The sequence below is a fragment of the Kogia breviceps genome, chromosome 3, assembly GCF_026419965.1.
Source record: "Kogia breviceps isolate mKogBre1 chromosome 3, mKogBre1 haplotype 1, whole genome shotgun sequence".
NCBI lineage: Eukaryota > Metazoa > Chordata > Mammalia > Artiodactyla > Physeteridae > Kogia > Kogia breviceps.
Genome location: NC_081312.1, coordinates 91,745,760 through 91,765,303, shown reverse-complemented (window position 1 = coordinate 91,765,303; position 19,544 = coordinate 91,745,760). Strand labels below are relative to the sequence as shown.

The 19,544-nt window shown below is 40.6% G+C and overlaps 1 protein-coding gene across 2 annotated transcripts in view; it reads left to right on the top strand.

The window, feature by feature from the left end:
• The window catches only part of FBN1 (fibrillin 1), a 256,582-nt gene that overhangs the window by 194,761 nt on the left and 42,277 nt on the right, over positions 1–19,544 (top strand). For both annotated transcript variants that reach the window (XM_059058585.2, XM_067029215.1), the window contains exons 44-50: positions 2,777–2,902; positions 5,782–5,904; positions 9,593–9,718; positions 11,683–11,799; positions 12,609–12,737; positions 13,334–13,453; positions 16,056–16,181. In XM_059058585.2, coding sequence (XP_058914568.2) covers positions 2,777–2,902; positions 5,782–5,904; positions 9,593–9,718; positions 11,683–11,799; positions 12,609–12,737; positions 13,334–13,453; positions 16,056–16,181 — 867 coding nt within the window. The remainder of the gene's footprint in view (positions 1–2,776; positions 2,903–5,781; positions 5,905–9,592; positions 9,719–11,682; positions 11,800–12,608; positions 12,738–13,333; positions 13,454–16,055; positions 16,182–19,544) is intronic.

Below are 19,544 nucleotides of genomic sequence, written 5' to 3'. Positions count from 1 at the left end.
CAGTTGTGTCTAGTAGCAAACATCACCACTTTGTCTGTTCCACCTTATTCGTAATAAGTAAACTGAAATCCACATCAGCCTTTCCAATGCCCTTGTTTAAGAAAACAAGAGTCTGGTCCAGCAATCAGCCTGCCTCTCTTAGTGCCAAATACATATGGCTCCATGGCCTAGTCAACGTCCAAAGAAACTTCATGATTTGGAAAGAAAACCTGTTAAATGGCATTGGCCTGAAACACCCAGCTCTAGCTGCTTTGTTTTTCCCCTTCCCAAAACAGAGCTTTTCATCTCCTTAGAATCTCTCATCTGAAGGTAAGTGGTCTTTAATAGTAGAATCCATCGTTCTCCGTGGATGGACCAGGCGTGTACCCCAGCAAGGCATACCTTCTAATGCTGGTAGCAGGCAAAGAATCAAAATAGCATTAACATCATCCACTAATAAAGCTGGAGAGGCTTCAGACATCATCTAGTCGACATGAGCTAGGCCTTGCCTTACAGTTGAGGGGACAGAGGCCTAGACAGGGGAAGGGACTCAGCTGAGGTCACCTGGCTAATTAATAACAGAGCTGAGACCAGAATCCAGTCCTGACTCACAGCTTGCTTTGCCTCTAGCTCTTGAAAGCTGGAAATGTGATAGTTAGCAGTATACTTATTGTTAGCAAATTCCAGCATGACAAAATATTTAGATGACTGAGAAACTTTGTTTTATTTAAGCTTTATACTCTTCTTCTGAAAGGTCTGAAGATTGTTGGCATATAGAACCCATTCGTGTGGGGTTAAAACTATAGCAAGTTTATTAATCTTGTCTTTAAACATAAACTTTTCCAAGTTGAAGTTCAAATGGAATCCAGACAGGAAAAGAAAATATAATTTTTAATATATGCTTTTGCTCTTTTATGCCTAACAATGGCTAGAAATTTGACCCAGCCTGTTATTGTTAAACTTGAAAATACATCTCTTATATTTAAAACAAATGAATGTGAACATAACATTTCATGATTTAACCCGTACATAGTTCAAGAATGTCTGAATTTTTCTTTTCTTTTTGCTGATAGTGCATAGTTGTGATATTTCTTTGCCTAACTTTTTAAGAACATGAATGACAAATGTGTGAAAAATCTAAAACATAAATTACTTGTATTCAAAATGGAAATATACCCTTTGATATTCTAAGCTGGTTTTTTTCCATTAAAGAGATCAATTTGTCTTCAAACAAAATCAAACCCTTTAGAAAAAGGTCCAACATAAATCCACATCCTGTCAAATTTCTCCTTTAAAACAGATTGGCTTTAGGGTGTGATTCTTCTGAAAGCTCTTGTGAGTTCCACTTAAGTCTATAGCCATCTTCTTACAACTTATGCAAACAAAGTATCTTGCAGAGGCTCCTGACTATGATATGTAAAGGAAAGTATCTCAACTACAATAACAGAAACCTAATGGATTGGAAAGACCCAAACTTTACATTCCCTCCCTGCTTCTGAAGTGTTTTGTGAAACTGCCAGAGGGCTGGTAGAGGGGCCCTCTGGGATAACAAGCACTTCGCTAATGGTTTTGTGAAGATTGTTTGACTGTGGAAAAGCATACGGGAGACAGGACAGCCTGTTAGCGGATTCCTGGTATCGAATCCCAACTCTGCCTCCTGTTGGCTGTATGGTCTTTGGCAAGTTCCATGCTCTGACTTGGCCTTAGTTCCATCATCTGCATCATGAGGATAGTCAGAGTACCTAGAGACCATCTCACAGGGTGGCCCTGATGCTTTGGTAACTAAATCCAGCTTAAATGCTTGAGAAATATACCAGGCATATAGCAAGGGAGACACTACTGTTACTGTCACTGTTACCGTTGTTATCCTAGAGGACACTGAATGGTCAGGAGTTCAGAGCAGGTCCAACAGCGAGTGGACCCAGCAGGCTGGTGAGGAGACCAGGCTTGCCCACATGGCTCTCTCACCAGCTGGCCAGCCTGCTTTAGCAGCCTGGGTCCTGGCCCTGCTCTCACTCCTACTTTGATCCTGTTTTAATGCTCACCAACCCCACTTCCAGGTACTGGTTCTTAATTGAATACATTTTAATTGGCACTTAACATTTGTCAGACAGTGTACCAGGGGCCGAGAATACCGTAGCGTAGAAGCCAGCCCCAGTGCCTGGGCTTGGGAAGCCACAGTCTACTGTGACAGTCCTTCCTTGGTGCTTGCTCTCTCTTCACGGTCAGCCCAGGCCCAGCTTACATCCCCAGCCCTGACTTACCTCCATTCGAAAGCCACGTGAAGGAGAAAGGGGGTGTTGGAGTGGAATTTGGAAGCTCAGAGTTGGCCATGACCGTGGGCTCCTCCTCTGTTCTTCACCAGCCCTCCTCTCCCATTCTAGACCAACACCACCACACGCTTGGGGTAGAGAGACCGCTTTCTCTCGGCAGTCGCTTTTGTTCTACTCATCTGGTGCACAGGGCCCAGTGGGTACAAAGATGGCTCCTACCTGGACAAGGCCGATGTTATAAAACAAACCCAGAAAAACAGACAGTCAATCAGATAGACACACGAGTGTCTGACAAGCAGTCTAGTTATCTCAGTTTTCTCTTCACTGACGTTCCCGCTTCCATCACCACCCCAGCGCACACGCACACACGCGAGCATAGACACACACAGACACACGCACTTTCTCTTCTTTGGCTTTAGACCTTACATAGAATGAATTAGAAGCAGCTGACTTTCCATTCCAGTTTCCCCCGCAGAGGGACCGTGTGCCGTTCCGTCACTCACACGTACCTGCTCTGTCTCCAGATATCGATGAATGTCGGGAGATCCCAGGAGTCTGTGAAAATGGCGTGTGTATCAACATGGTTGGCAGCTTCCGATGTGAATGTCCAGTGGGCTTCTTCTATAATGACAAGTTGTTGGTTTGTGAAGGTAAGAGAGGCTGTCACTATATCACATCCAGAAATGAGCCAACCGATGAGCTACATACTCACACACACACGTGGCCAGTGTCACAACACTGGAATTTCAGAAATCCATCTAACTCTAGCAATAGTGAAGGGCGCCATGTGGATCAACAGACGTTTCATGCAAAAATTCCCTAACACGCAGTGGGAAAAGCAGGGATGTCCATTCCCCAGCCCTCTCCCCCCACACACAATGTATTTGATTTCCCAGCTGATATGGAAAAGCCTCGAGATCCCGGGTATGTCCAATAGGTGGCTATTGTTTCACATTGCCTGCAAGTGATCATGAGTGGTGGGCAGTCATCTTGAGCTGAACCTCAGAATCAGCGTTCTCTTCCAAACGGAGCCTTTGCTCCTCCCAAGTGAAAACAAGGTTAATGCAAATATTTCAAATGCATGAGAGAATCCCAAATGGCAAGAACAGCAAATTCGATTTTATATGAAGAATGTTGGCATGAGTGCAAATGGTACTTTTTTCATTTTCAAATTACCTCCGCTTGCCATGTGTTTGTGCTGTGATTCTGCGCATTCCTTACCGCACTTCATATTTTTCCAACATCTGGGGAAGATAGTGTTCTTTTACATTTTAGTAAAAGGGACGTTACTGGTTATTAAATATACCATGGGCCCTAGGACAGCGAGAATAATTTTCTATTTAATACTTAAACTTAGAGTCTCTAGCAGAGGTTTTGCTCATGTTAGAAAGGCTTATTGCTCCTTAGAGCATGTATTAGAGCACATAGGTCAACATTTTAATATTAAAAAATCTTTTTCTCCTAAACTGGGGATGACTTATAGACCATGAGTCAAGTTACAGCCCCAAGCACATGCTTGTTAAATTCTCCTCACCAGGCTTTCTGTTCCTGTGGCCAAGTTGGCCCACGTCCCTTCCTCTGCCTGCTCTGCGGGGGAGTGGGAAGAGGGTGACAGCCGTTCCTAGCCTTCCTAAGGAGATAGTCATTTTGGGCTTTGGTTCGGGCCCTGGGCTTCAGGTCATCAAGGATCAGGTGTGGGGAGGAGGCACGATGTGGGAATGGAGAAGAAAGCCCACAGCAGGTGACCTTATAGTGCGAGAGGTGGCTGCCCGCTCATCATAGCCACCGTCTTCCACCTGTCGTATGTGCCTCAGGATGTCTGCCGCCTTCTGTGGCATCTCCCCTTCTCTTCCATTCGGAGCTGGTTACTTTACCCAGGTGCCTGTTTGGCACCTGTATCTGCTGAAGCAGCCGCCGTTGGCCAGAAACCAGAGGTAAGGCCACCCAGGACCACCACGTCAACCTAGACCCTGCTACACACATGACACTGAAAACCTATGGCTGCACCAGTGTAAGGCACTTTGCTGTCAGGGTAGCATTCAGTGGATATGGAGATGACAAAGCGCTCCAACTTTTGGTTTCCGTTTCGTAGGATATTCATCTTCAGGGTGAATGTTTAATCCAGGGTCCGCTGCTTCCCAGCACACTCTTAGTTCGCAGAATCGGAGGGTTGATTTAGTATATGCCTCAGCCAGACTGAAATTGGAATGGATTCCAGAAGTGATTTAGGGAGCATCCATGCGTCTGCCCTCCCCAAGTATGTATATAATCAGATGTTAGGCATCTGATGCATTATAGAAATGCTTGTCTGTGACACCGACTGGCTTCTCCAACTACACAAGGTACCCTCTGTGTTTCTGTACACCCTTAACTAAGAGCAGGGCAGGCCTGGTGGTGAGGTGCTCCTGGGTCCAGGGTCCACTGTAACCCAAGGTAGGCATATTCTGCTTCTGTATCTGTTGTACAGAGAGGCACACCCCGTATTAGACGGAAACTGCCGCTGACTGCCAATAGTCCTGAGGTTTTCCCACCACAAAAGCACACACCTAGGAGGCCTAGGTTGATGTATTTGCCGCCCCCTTGTGGGAACTTCTTTGGCTGAGCCGACTTCTGCATGAAACCCCGGTACTGGTGCGGAGCTGACTCCCACCTGTGTTACAGGCTATTCCCTTTACTGGATTTAGACTGATTTCGAATGTTTCATAAGATCAGGGGAAGGGAATATGTATTTTGCCCCATGCTATAGCCTGGACTATGCAGTAACTTTTGCAATGCCATGAATTTCAACTGTATTAGGTAGCTGTTAAAATGTTTAAAAGATAGACAACTCCCTGAGCACAGTCAAAGCCCTGGAGCACACCATATCCATTTTATTCTTTCCTTTGATAGTGAGCGTTTGGTTATTTTCAGTGGTTTTATGTACAATCTCTCATGTTAAGTCTCCTTGATTTGACTGCCATGTGGCAGAAATTTAAGCAAGAGCCTGTGCAGCCCTGCAGTTCAAAGCGCTGTCTGTGGACCAGGAGCGCCAGCATCACTTGAGAGCTTATTGGAAGCACAGAATCTCAGGCCTCTCCCCAGACATGCTGAATCAGATATGCCTTTAAAAAAAATCCTGAGTGATTCATATGCGCATTAAGGTTTGAGATGCTCTGCTCTGCAGACCTCACAACCTTCCAGACCAAAGCAACCCAACTGAATCCTAAAACCCCCAGGCTTTGAGCAAATATAAGATTTCCTAGGATATTGGTCTATACCCGTATCAAGTCCTGGCCCTTGAAGCTGAGTTTCACACCTTTTTCTAGACATTAGCAGCATTAGAACCCATATGTGGTGATAAATCAAGTATTTGCATTTCTGAAAAGTATTTGTAAAACAGAAAAATTAGAAAACAGAATTTCCATCTTCCATGGTTTGTTCAGTAGAACCAATCGAAACAAGAAAATATAAATCCATGTTGTGTGAGAGGCTTCATCAACTTGACACCAGGTTCTGCCCTCCCTGTAATTCAGTTCTCTCCTGCTTGTAGATATCGACGAGTGTCAGAACGGCCCGGTGTGCCAGCGCAACGCGGAGTGCATCAACACTGCGGGCAGCTACCGCTGCGACTGCAAGCCCGGCTACCGCTTCACCTCCACAGGGCAGTGCAACGGCAAGTAGTCCCCACCGCCCAGCGCCGCCCACCCGACGGTCCAGCCCCATTGAGCTGCAGATACCTGGATTTCTTTGAGATGGTTAGGTTGAAGAATACATGACTTCTGAGTTGTAGTAACTAAACTGGGAAAAGGGAAAATTGTTGAAAAGTTTTCACACTTAGCTTTTTTCTCCCTTTGGAGGTATGACGTTTCCAAACTTGCCTCTCTGCTGCCCTGCTGCAAACACCCACTCCCACAAATGCACACACACTCACACACACACACACACACACACACACACACACACACACACACACACACTCCCTAACTGGTATTCAGGACCAAATACTTTTTTGTCCTTTCCCATAATCCCCCTGGAGTGGGTGAGCTTGTCACCATTCTGGCCACATACCCCAAGTCTAGATGGCAAAGCTCTCCTGAGCTGGGCCAGATTAAACTGCACAAACCAAGGAAAAAGAACCAACAGTATCACTTTTTCTCCTAAACAGCTTACACAGCTGAGGGCAGCAAACGTTGAAAGCCTTTTATTTGCTATGTCACCTACAGTAAAATGAGAAACTATCCGCTAGAGGTTAAGTTTTTTTGTTGTTCCCGTTTGTCAGGGATGTGGTAGAAATAAGAAGGATGAGCATGTTACCAACTTAAATTGATGGTAAAATTATTAGGTGTCTGATGGTGTCTTGTAGCCAGTGGTATCAAAATAAAAACACTGGTGTTTCAACCCAGAAGCAAAGTAATACCTCAGGATGATTTTCATCTGAGTTTTTTAGTAATTATAAATCACTGTATACTTAGAAAGGAGGTCAGGAAGAATGTGTTATTTTGCTTCTGGCTCATTTCACAAGGAATTTCCTGGATATTTTATGCATTTGTGAATGAAACAACACCAAGGAACGTGGTCAGATTTTCCTTGGATTTCCTTGCCCACCAGTGATTAAGTGGTGGGAAGTGTACTGCTTTCCGTAGGGTATTTTGCATTGTTTTATGAGACTTTGGTGGGAAGAGGGTGTAATACCAGAACAAAAACTCATTTTGAGAATCAAGACTTGTTTTGGGGGTTTAAAGGAACATGTGCAAGTATTTAGCATTTTGTCAGCAGAGCAGTTGTTATCCACGTACTGAAAAAAAAAAAAAAAAAAAACAGGACAGGAAAAGTGAGGACGTCTCTGATATGAGTCACAATGCTCTCATGAAACTTGGCATTCATACCACTTCCCTGCATTTTGCTTGTAATTTATATTTATTTGAAACTGCGTGAAATAATTCCAATAAAAATAAGGAATTGCTGATAATATAGAACATGTCATTTCACACCATTTCATGCTCAAGCAAAATGAGGGAAGAACTATTTTATACATCAAGACAAGACGTCCAACCAGGGCCTGCTGGGGCTAACGCCCTGTCATGTTTTCTTGTAGAATATTAACATAAATAAAGCTCATCCGGCATTAACCAGCGATAAGTACTGTGAAGGAGTGTTGTCTGTAGCCAAATCTTCATTTCCCTCATTCATCGAAATCCTCACAAGAAAGGGAATGTACTTGAATTTGAGTTTTGCAGCTATTCAGCCTCTAGGGCTGAAGACTTCACTCTGAAAATGTCTTCACTTACATCTTACTTTTAAAATCTTTTAAAATGTCTTTAAATACTGTCCTATACATGGCATTTTTCAGACATATTGTAAAATACTCCTGTCTTCCTGTGTTTAAGATGAAAAGAACTAAAATTTTCTTATCATAATAAGATTTTTATTTGAATCCATAAGTACCTCATTTCAACAGCTGGCCATAATACCCTCACTGTTGCTGACAGATTTTTAGAGAACGGTTAGGTATCGAAGCCAAGGATGCTGGTCTGACCTGAGTAGCTGTGGCATTAGAGCAAATGCAGCCCCCTTCTGAAATGGATTGCCCAGCTAAAGACATAGTCTTCCCATCCATTTCCTCATGGTCTCCTCTCTTTCTGCTGACTGTGTGGGTGTTTTCCCTTGGTACCCTGTTTAAATCTCCTATCTCAACCTCAGACAGAACCTTCTGGGAGTTTAAATCCTGGTGCTTGTAGAAACCTAGTTTTTTGGTCTCAGTACAAAGTGAACTTCACAATTAAGTTCTCTAGAATTGTAATTTTCTGTTTCACCAGTAGAACTGCAAGGTAATCCACGTTTCATTTTTTAAAAATCATCATGAAATAGGCAACGTAGGAAAGAAAATTCCTAATTGAGGATCCCTTTCTAATAAGATTCTTAATGCTCTCCATTTTCTGTGGGTCCCAGAGGTAAGACAGACCTGGTCCTTGCATTCTCCCAGATCCATATTACCGGAGGTTACCCGAGGTTTGGGCCAACGCGCCTCAACATCAGCTCCCTCCACAGAGCTTTGCAATGGAAATCATTTTCCTCTGCCTATCTCAGGGGCAGCTTGCTCATTTTAAATCTGTTTTCTCTGATGGGAATGATCATAATTTGTTCACTAGCATTTCTGCATAGGCTAGCCATAGCTCCTAAGCTACTCTATCCCAATTTCCCCTCTTTATGATATACTCAACCCCACCTGAGACTTTTAAAGGATATGGTGACTCATCATCTCTAAATGTTTTGCGTATTGGAAGGGAGTAGTTCTAAAAATGGCAGCCTCAGCACGTGAAATGGAGGAAATATACTCTCTCCTGGCGTGGGCACAACTGCTCTGTGCAGCAAAAAGTGCCTGTCCCCAGTTGCTTTCTTCTCAGTAGACAGGGCAGGCAAACAGCAAGTTTGGATTATTCAGCTGAGAGCAGGGTGCTGCGGTGCTCTACAACATCTACACCCAAGGCGGCATTCTGCTACTTGCTTTCTTTTGTGACAACAGGAAAATCAGGATAACGCAGTGCCCGTTGAGTTACATTTTCCTTAAACGTAGAATCTTGAGAGCTTTAGAAAATTAGAGGCATAAGTAGGCATGTAATTATGTCATCTATGGACTCCTGCAACAAATTTGGCCCCTCAGATAATCAGATTTCAGGAGAGCATCACTTGATGACAAATATAATTTAAAGCCTAAAGACTGGCAGAAGCAAGATGAGAGGGCTTCCTTTTGAAAGAATATGGATAAAAAAGAAAGAAACATCATTAGGATTGTCAAGTGCTGAAAGGAGCCATGTGTAGACAGGAAGACTTGGATCAGATGGAACAAAAGGTTATAGGAGTGAGACAAAATAATGATGTGTAAGTGGAACAAGGGACGATGCAGGCTGTCCATCATGAAAGCCTATCTTAGCAATGGGATTTGTTTGATTTAAATTTCTAGAGGAAGCCATGAAGCTTCCATGGTTTGAGGCACCAAATCTTGACTAGACAAAATACTTCAATCAATTACACAGTCTAGGATACTGCTTAGGCAGATAATCAAATGGATTATCTACCAGTTTGGATTTTTCTTCCCCATTCTACTTCTAAGTTTTCTCATCTTTTAGAAGATTGTTTTGGATACCGCCCCTGTTTTTCATTGCTTGTGTATTGTTAATAAGGTCTGAATGTGCCCAGTAAATGAGAGTAAGTTTTAACCAATTTTGAGTCAAAAATAAATATGTCAGCATCTGTTTTACTGGCTTAGGTTAGAGCTAGGATTAATCCTGAGAGCACCACCTAGAAGTAAGTTATTTGATTTGATTTTGTCTTCTAAGTTTTCACTTAGTTTTTATCTACAGATCGCAATGAATGTCAAGAAATCCCCAATATATGCAGCCACGGACAGTGTATTGACACAGTTGGAAGCTTTTATTGTCTCTGCCACACTGGTTTTAAAACAAATGCTGATCAAACCATGTGTTTGGGTGAGTATGTGACTATCATTTCATTTTTTCTTCATAACCCATTGAAAAATTCATTTGTATCTGAATATATTTAAAGTTAACACTAAACCTTTCAGTAGTTATTTTGTTATTTATAAAATAAAAACAAGCACGTGTGTAGCATTAATATCCTTTGGTATTTAATTTTAGTAATCTGAACATCATAAACCTCTTTCTTGATAATCATTTGGCTGTCAGTTCAGAAAAACTTTTGACTAAGAGATAAATTGACAAAGATATTGAGACAAAAAATTCCTATTTATTAATGTTTAAAGCCTATTATTCTTTTATAATATTTATGTGAGTTTGCCTTATTGGAAAGGGTGCAGCTTTTGATTATTTGAGTATGAACATTTTTTGAGACGTGTCTGTAGTTTGTATCAGATCCTTAAAGACAAATTTACAGATCATTTTCCTAGGGGAAAAGAGCTCAAGATTTTAAATCTCTTCCTTGGTCTTAGTACTGCATCAGAATGTTGATTTAGAATAAACTTCAAATATGTAATCAGTCAGTTTCTCTCTTTCCCTCCTTTCTGTTTCTACTTTAAAGCAACATCCATTAAGTCTTCTGTGGACTTCATGAACATGAATCAGTTTCACAGCTGGAAAAAGAACAATCAACAGAGTAATGTTTAAAGTGCTTGCCTTTGGCTGTAATTGGATTTATCCATTAGGGAACATTCTCATAAAGTTTGGTCATCTTCAGAGCAGATAAGTTTTCAGTTAAAGATTATAATAGGCCCTGCTCATCACTGGAGAGATAATCCCTACATATTAATGAAGCCCTGCCCAACTTTCCTTCTCCCTCTTCCATCTGAATTATCTAGAACCCTCTACCAAAGAACCTGCCCAACTAAAGAACGTCACTTGCTTGGCTAAAAATGAAACAAGGCAGAAGTTTTTGACTGCTGGCAGGGTGACTCATCTGGATGCAGTCGTCAACCACAGACACACATGTTGGAGCCACACTGGGCTCAGCAATAGCTTCTTGATTTAAGATCACAGATAACTTATCTTTATGTCTAAAATTTGAAAGGAAAGGAAATCCTAACTCTAAACACTACATTTGGCTAATCTGAGGTGTTACCTTCCACTCCTGCCCCATCTCTTTGTGCTTGCCCTCCTCATTCTGCCTGTTGATATAACCAACCAGCAATATCAACTTTTTTTATTTTAATTTCTTATTTCCTCCTTAATATAATGTACACCTACTCTTTATGAGAAAGATGATAGCTGCTGTCACAAGATGCAAAGACACAGAAGATGCCAAAATAGCTTTACAAATAGTCAAAGTGAAAAGTCATAGACCAATAAAAAGACAAAATATACTGCAAGAGAGGAGAGCCAAATTAGGGGCCATCACATTGGGATAGTTTAGGAGGGAGATAAGTCACCATTTCATGGGAGTGGTTGTGGGTTTTTAGGGGTGGACTGGGAAAAAGAAACATGTCTAAAGTTCCAGGTGAGTTAGAAAGCTAATTTATTTTGTTGCTGATTTGGGGGTAATATCAGGTGATTCACTGCTTTTTGGTAAACTTTTGAGAATCTTAAAGGCTGAAGTTTGCCAAAGGTGGCAGTGAATCAAGACCCAGATGTGCACAGAATTTTCCATTTCCAAGTGAAAGTATTTGAGAAAAGTGGCAAGGGTGGAGAATTCTAGAAGTAAATAGAATAAAATAGTTCTTGTCCAGTTCTCATGTCCTTAGCTTGCCTCCTTTCACATGACAACCAAGGAAAGGATCTTCTCCCAAGGCTTAGAACATTGCCTTTTGCTGGTTTCTCACAGGGAGCTGCCACTGCTGGAACTAATACCAACATCGAATCTAGAAGTTCTCAGCCTACGTACGACATTTTGTGAACTCTAAAATGCCTTTTAACCACAGGTAACCATATACCCCCTTCTTCTGTTAATAATCATGTTTTTCTATGTCCTTTGTTCCTGCTAGACATAAATGAGTGTGAAAGAGATGCCTGTGGGAATGGAACTTGCCGAAACACAATTGGTTCCTTCAACTGCCGCTGCAATCACGGTTTCATCCTTTCCCACAACAATGACTGCATAGGTGCGTGTGCAAAACAGTCAGCCACCAAAGGAAGGCAGTTTTATGTGTGTTCTTTGTAATTAGCATCATCTCCAGTATGCTGGCAATCTTTTTTAATATATGCTATCTTATGCATGACAAGTGGCTAAAAGAGTTGTTAAATACAATGTGCTAATTAAGTGTCAAATATAGTTACTACATCTATTACTTTTATTAATATACTCATTAGCAGCTATAATTTTTATGTCTACTATGCTGCGAATTAAATACATTTCAAAATAAATTGAATATGTTTTAAAACATACAAAAGCTATCCTTTGTATAGAAATTACGTAGTTCAGGAGCAGTGCGGACCTACTTGTCTAGATGTTTCACTATAGCCTCCCTTCAAAGAAGTTAAAATTCTTCTTATAGAGTATGCTATATTATTCACAAGCAAGGGTAAGGAACCAAATTTTGTATTGTGCTAGAGGCTACTTTTATGTACTTCTGATTACAAGAACACTTAATAATACCCTCAGCTGTACTGTGTATTAGTAATTCAGTTTTAACCTTTAGAAATGAAACCTAAAGGATGATCAAGGTGAAACTCATATAAAATCCTAATCTAAATGATCAATCTATAATTAGTAGAATTATGTCATCTTGTCAGGTGAATAAAGCCAGGTGTGTTGTTATAAACTAGATTACATTGGAATTTCTTATAAGTCTGCCTGAGCCAGCAAAGGCCACTGAAATTCAGTATAAATATTTTTCTTTTTAAAAGTTTTGATCATTGATGGGATTATGACATTTTCTTTGGAACATATCAAAGGATATTTTTTTGGCAGATGTTGATGAATGTGCAACTGGAAATGGGAACCTTTGCAGAAACGGCCAATGCATCAATACAGTGGGGTCCTTCCAGTGTCAGTGCAATGAAGGCTATGAGGTAGCTCCAGATGGGAGAACCTGTGTGGGTGAGTGCTGCTTCAGAAAGACCCTCCAAAGGTCATCCCAGAGGCCACTCCAGGAATCATGCAGTCTCTATCACAATACTTCCTTCAGAAGCCTGGAGGAAAAAGATCAGAGTAGAAGTACACTGATCCTGCCTGTATGTGTGTATGGTATATATACCTTTGTCTTCCCCTTTATCTTTTAAAATTAAGTGTTTGTAATTATAGAATCAGTTGCAACGTTCAATGTAGCTGTTAAATTGTTCTATAAACAATTATAATTACCTTTCTTTTATTCTTTTTCTTCAACATAGCTTTGTGGTAAGCTCTTATACAATCCTTTGGGTGTCCTCAAAGATCTTCATACCCATTGACTTTTCACGTGCTATGCTTTCCTGGAAAGTAGATCAAATAAAATATGGTTGTTAAGTACATTGCACACTTCTGAAAGCTAATAAAAGTTGATTTTTATTGAGCTGTTAGTTTTTCTCCAGGGTGGAGTTTGTGGACTTCAGATTTATGTATTTCTTAGATTTTATTCCAGTTTCTTTCAATTTTAGTTGCTTGATGGAAATCATGCCAGTGGGAACCTCTTTCTTCTTTTTCCCTTTTCTCTGCAGATATCAACGAATGTCTCCTAGAACCTGGAAAATGTGCACCAGGCACCTGTCAGAACTTGGATGGGTCCTATAGATGTATTTGTCCCCCTGGATACAGTCTCCAGAATGACAAGTGTGAAGGTAGGAGGGCTATCAATATTTGGAAATTAGCAGTATTGGTTACTGCATTGACATTATCAAATTTTTGAGATGGTGTGATGGTGTCTTCATTTTGGAATACTTTACCAGAAACAAATCCAAGGGTAGGGTACGACTTATGGGCTCAAAATTAGATGGTGAGACAGGAACATCAATTCTCACGCTAATCTCTGATGAAGCTATTTTGCTCTGTGTATATGGGTGATCACATGACCCTGACACTTTCCCAATATACTTTTATGAAGCAGGTAAAAAGTTCTGGATTACATGTTTTTAAGTGCCAATGGGTTGCAACTAAACATAGCTTCCTGATTCCAGTTAAAATCTTTAAGTGACCACATTCAAGGTTGGATGAATGTGGCTATATAATTTGTCCATGTTATTCTGACTTGTAGAATGGTAGAAATGTGTAACTGCAAATAAATTCTCAGCAAATTTTATAGTACCGCATTCCTCAATACGTATATCATTGCATTAAATGAAGGACATTAATTGCCAGAACTTCATCAATGAATAAGTGACTTTAAGGAGTCACCTAGTCCATGCTCCCACCTTTAAACAAGTCTGCATCTAATCCATAATGAGTAGAATTGTCCACTTTTAATATCATCAATGACAAATGTTTATTATATATCTAATTTAACTCTCAGTCAAGAGATAATATTATCAAGGGATAATATTCTAAATGAAAACACTTTATCAAAATTAGACCTAAATACAAATTAAGTGTTATTTTACTTCTATTAGAGATCAGCTTTATTCACTCCATGATTAATGCCAAATTACCCTAAAATGAACAGAATGAAAATGTATAGAAAGAAAAATGACTTCCAGAATAGTTCATAACTGTGTTCATTCTAAATCTTTGTCCCTACCCCTATGAAGTTGGTACCTACAGTTTGATTTCTACCGTAACAACAACAAAAACAAAAAGGAGACATCTGCGCATTTTTACAAAAGTTGACTTTTAAGCAAAGGTTGGACGTCGGGGTGGAGGGAGTGTAGGAATGGAGCAATTCAATCATCAGCAGCAGTTCAGATAATAAGCCACAGGAAACATGATGCAACTATAAATGCAACATAAGAACATGAAATGATGAAGAAGCTAGTTTTGCATTGCACAGGAAGATACTTTGCACTGCACATTTCTAGAAAATCTATTGTGTGGTATTTACAAAATTAAGTCAAGATAACAAAGTTAATATCCTAACTTCCCTTTAGTTGGACCTCGTGGGAATAAAGCTGTGTAATGCAAATACATTTTGGTGTGGGTAGAACTCGTTGCACAAACATGAAAATAAAGAGTCGCAAGATACGAGGGATATCTGTTTCGTTGAAAAAAAAATTTCCGTAAAAATAGCATGGCTCAGAATCAAGACTTACCTCTTTTTCACTACAAATCCCTGCTGAAAGTCAGGGAAAAAGATGGGTACGTCTCTTGGAAAGAGTGGTCATACTTTTTCCACAAGTAGGGTCATCATGTACTTTACTGACCAAACCAAGACAGTTCTGAGGAGGGCACTATTAATAACGAGTCCAGGTCAACAGGCATAAACTAGGACTCTCCCAGGCAAACGAGAACATACTCAAGTCATTGAAACTTCCCTGCAAACCATCCTTAATTACTCCTTTACAGTAGATAAGGTATATTAATATGCTGAAGGAAACATGCCACAATTATGTGTGTCAAATTCCTATTATCTATATGATAAAAGAAAAACTATAGTCTATACACAGAAGATATTTTTGTGTCTTCAGACAAATTAAACTGCAAATGAGAGACAGGAGCCTCATCTCTTGTGATATCTTTAGTTTGTATTGCATAGGATTATTTTCATGAGTACTAGTGTCCTTGTAAAAGTCATAGTTTTAGGATATTGTATCATGGGATATTGGGGAAAGCACTGTGGACAGATGGGTGGAGGGGAACAAATTTGGTTCAAAGGCCTACATCTCTCACGGGGTAACTCATTGGCAACACAATTAAAATTTCAGAGCGTCTGCTTACTGTGTAGTGGTGAAGTCAGACTCTAGAGTTTCTTGCTTCTTTCCTAGTTTAGGGTGGTATGAAATTACTCCAACTTTTCTAATTATCCAAGAATTTCAGTCTGGGTAAAAGATGTTTCTCAGTGCATCCCTAAGAAGGCACTTGCAGAATCCATTTTTACAATAAGAACCATCAAAACTAGTTTTCTAAAAGTCATCACAGGGACTTCCCTGGTGGTCCAGTGGCTAAGACTTCACCTTCCAATGCAGGGGGTGCAGGTTCGATCCCTGGTCGGGGAGCTAAGATCCCAACATCCTCGTGGCCAAAAAACCAAAACGTAAAACAGACGCAATATTGAAACAAATTCAGTAAAGACTTTAAAAAAATGGTCCACATCAAAACAACTTAAAAAAAAAAAAAAAAGAAAAAGTCATCACAGCCTAGAAGTCCTCTCACAGCATCATGATACAGGAAAAATCTTCACTGTTAGAAAAGTTTTGAAACTCAGTTACACTTTGTACTTTTACATTGTGCATTTAGTATCCGATGGTGTCTCCATCATGTTTTGACCTTGTTTGACACATGTACTTCTTTTAGATATTGATGAATGTGTTGAAGAACCAGAAATCTGTGCCTTGGGTACATGCAGCAACACTGAAGGCAGCTTCAAATGTCTGTGTCCAGATGGGTTCTCCTTGTCCTCTACTGGAAGACGGTGCCAAGGTAAGTGCTTTTGACTTTTGGCTTTAGACTTTCATTACTCTGTGTTTATTTGTTGTGGTTTTATTTTTTAAACATGGCGAAGTTTTGATTCTTTGTGAAAGAGAAGATGGAGTGTTTTCATTCATCCAGACGTCTAATGATTACCATATGTCAGAAAGTTCACTTTTACTTTTAAGGTTAAAAACTCATCCATCAAATTATGGTTGCTTGTACAACAACTGTCCTGGCACTTTAAACGTGTCTCTCCCCCTGAGAACACAGATGCTGATAGGTCAGTCAGCAGGGGATCAGCCATGAGCCACTGAACATGGCAAAGCCTGGGGGAAGTTCAGTTACAAGTTCTCGGCCTCTGAAGAGGTAACCTCTGTAAATATGGGCCGAAACTAGACTTGCAGACAGAAAAGTGCAGATTAACTCATGTGCTCCCGGGATATAATGCCTATCTCTTACATCACAAGTTTTCTAAAAAAACAGAGAAATAAATGTGAACTGACCAGGATTCTTGCTGCCCCACAGTCTGTTTTCAGGAATGATAACTTGTGAACTTAAAAAAAAAATCAAAAGGAGAGCCTGAACTTAAGCATAACACAGTTTATTATGTCTCAGCAAACTATTCAGATTTCACTAAACAATCAATTGTGTGTGTCTGTCTACTTATACAGACTAGTTTAGTGAATTCAGGACAAAAAAACACATGCAAACAGACATATCCTCCCCCCACCCCCGTCCCACCCCGTTCCGGTGGTTTTTTTGTTGTTTGTTGTTGTTACCATTTTTTGTTCAGTTTTTTTTCCTTGGTTGTTTTGTTTTGTCTTTTGCTTCCATATTACCAAGTAAGAAGCAACGAATATCATTTAAGATTCCAAATATTGGGCTTAGGGGTCTCAGCCTTGCCATTTATAGCCTAGGGCAAGTCATTTAATCTTTTGGAAGCTCAATTTTCATATTTCTTATTTTTAAACAACAATAAGAATACCTGCCCAGAGCTTCCCTGGTAGCGCAGTGGTTGAGAGTCCCCCTACCAATGCAGGAGACGCGGGTTCGTGTCCCGGTCTGGGAAGATCCCACATGCCGCGGAGCGGCTGGGCCCGTGAGCCGTGGCCGCTGAGCCTGCGCGTCCGGAGCCTGTGCTCTGCAACGGGAGAGGCCTCAACAGTGAGAGGCTAGCGTACCACACCCAAAAAAAAGAATACCCGCCCAACCAGTCTTATTGAATACATGAAAAAGCTTTGTTCATTTCTAAGTCCTTCATAGGCTCTTTCTATTGTTGTTCAAATTGATTAACTGTTTACTTTTCAACGGGTCATTTGGTCACCTAATATTTAGGGGTGTGAAGGGGGAGAGTTGAGAATTCTCTGTTGGTTTGATCCTGTAGGTAGCTACAGGAGGCCCATGTGGATTTCTGTGTTATGGGTGGGATGGTGCTTGATTCAAGCAAATATTTTGTCTGTATGGTACAGACCAGCCAGATAAATTCTTACTCCTACTCCCTTGTCTTTGTGTGCCTTTGGCTTGGCCAGAGTTTGGAAAGAAAGCAGTGAGAAACCAGGTGTGAATCTGCCGATGTGGCAGGCCAGAGGAAATTCATAGGCTATTAATTCAATTTGCACTGGCCTGTCACAGAGCAAGCTAACGCTGCAGGAAGAATCAGCCCAGCTGTGAGCAGCCCTGCCACATGCTCAGCTCCAAGAGGCAGAGCCAGAATTGAGGAATGCAAGCAGGGAAAGTGACTTTTGTAGCTCTGATGAAATTTCAAAGGTCATTAAGACTCTTTGCAGACAGACCGGTAAACAGGCATCCTAGCAAGCCCTCATTAAAGGATGTGGGCATACACAACTCTCTTCCCTGATGCAAGGCACCTTTAATTAAAAAACAAAACCAATTCTAGAGGATCATCACAAGCAAATGTAAATCTCCCAAAGAGCACAGATTTTGCTAGAGCCAGGGCATTAAGAGCTCGGTTTTTTATTGTAAGATGACAAATTAGGAGTCAGGCTTCTCTTGTCCATAAAATGAGAAAATTCCACAGAACCACAGACAATGTTTTTGAAGGAACAAATGTGATATAGGACTCAGGTGAACAGACCCTGGCACCTAAAGGCCACAGATGTAAATGAGCCACTCCCACTTACAAAGTTCAGTGAAGGGAATTTGTCACTTAGGCTCACTCTAAACTTCATACCTAGATTTTTTTTCCCCCCCGGGGTGAGGTGATAGAGTGGTGTTGGGGAGCTGGGCTGGGGTATGGAATAGGGTCAGTAATGAAAGGAGAAGAGAATGAGAAAATTAACAGACCAATATGAGCACATGCATGTATCTAGGTTTAAAAGAAACATTACAAGCTGAAAGACAAAGGAGAGAATTGAGTTTTGATATAATTATTGAGACATTTTTGTGAATAGTCATTAAATTATATCTTAAGACAGTTGTAGGCATAAATAATAAAAACTGGACCAATAAACACAAAACACTGTATGTGATGATGAACTTGAAGAATACAGCACATCAAAAGGTGTCCTTCAAGAAACTACAATTTGTTAAATCTTGACACTTCTCAGCAAAGCAACCATTTAAATAGCAGAGATGCTGCAGGACAAGGATAGGCTTTTATTGCTCTTCACCTTCAGAAGAGTAGTTTGCTGAAAGGTGCCTTTTAGGTCCCAGCCATAATGGATGTGAAAATGGAGTAGAAACTAGAGAGACAGTTTATCTAAAAGAGTTGGTAGCCATGAAGAGTTCAACAAGTTCATTGGAGAGGTCAACAGAATTTGACTTACTGGAGCCTGGTAAATGTGGCTGACTGATTGATTGATATTTTCATAAAAATTTTTCTGCTATGATCTTTGGCAACTCAGTTATTCTTACCTTGTCTCCTTTTCCATGAAATAAAAGATGGTGAAATTGTCTTAACTGTAATCATAAATGGCTATAATAATATGCTACCTGGAATTGAAAACAGTGACAGGAGAGAGCAGACCTGGTCATACATAAAGAAAGGGGGATTGTGCAAAATGGATATGAAAGCATTTCCTTAAAACCTGCAGATTTTAGCTTCTGTGTAACTCAGAGGAGTTTGCAAAGCTTTGGAGGTCAAATTTGAGGGAAAACATACTCCAGGCTCTCGGATGAGCTCACTTTTTAGAGTCGCCCAATTTGCTCTATAAGAAATGGAAAAGTCAGTTACCAAAACTGTCAAGCAATTTTGGAGAATTTTGTAGGAACTAGATCCCAGCCCCATGTTCCATGTTGGAGTTACCAGGAAATAACTGATATGAAAGAAATATATTCTTTGGAAATACAATTATTCTCCTTCACATCCACCCATCTCCCTGTCCTCTTTACCTTCCCTCTCTCTGTGGAGCT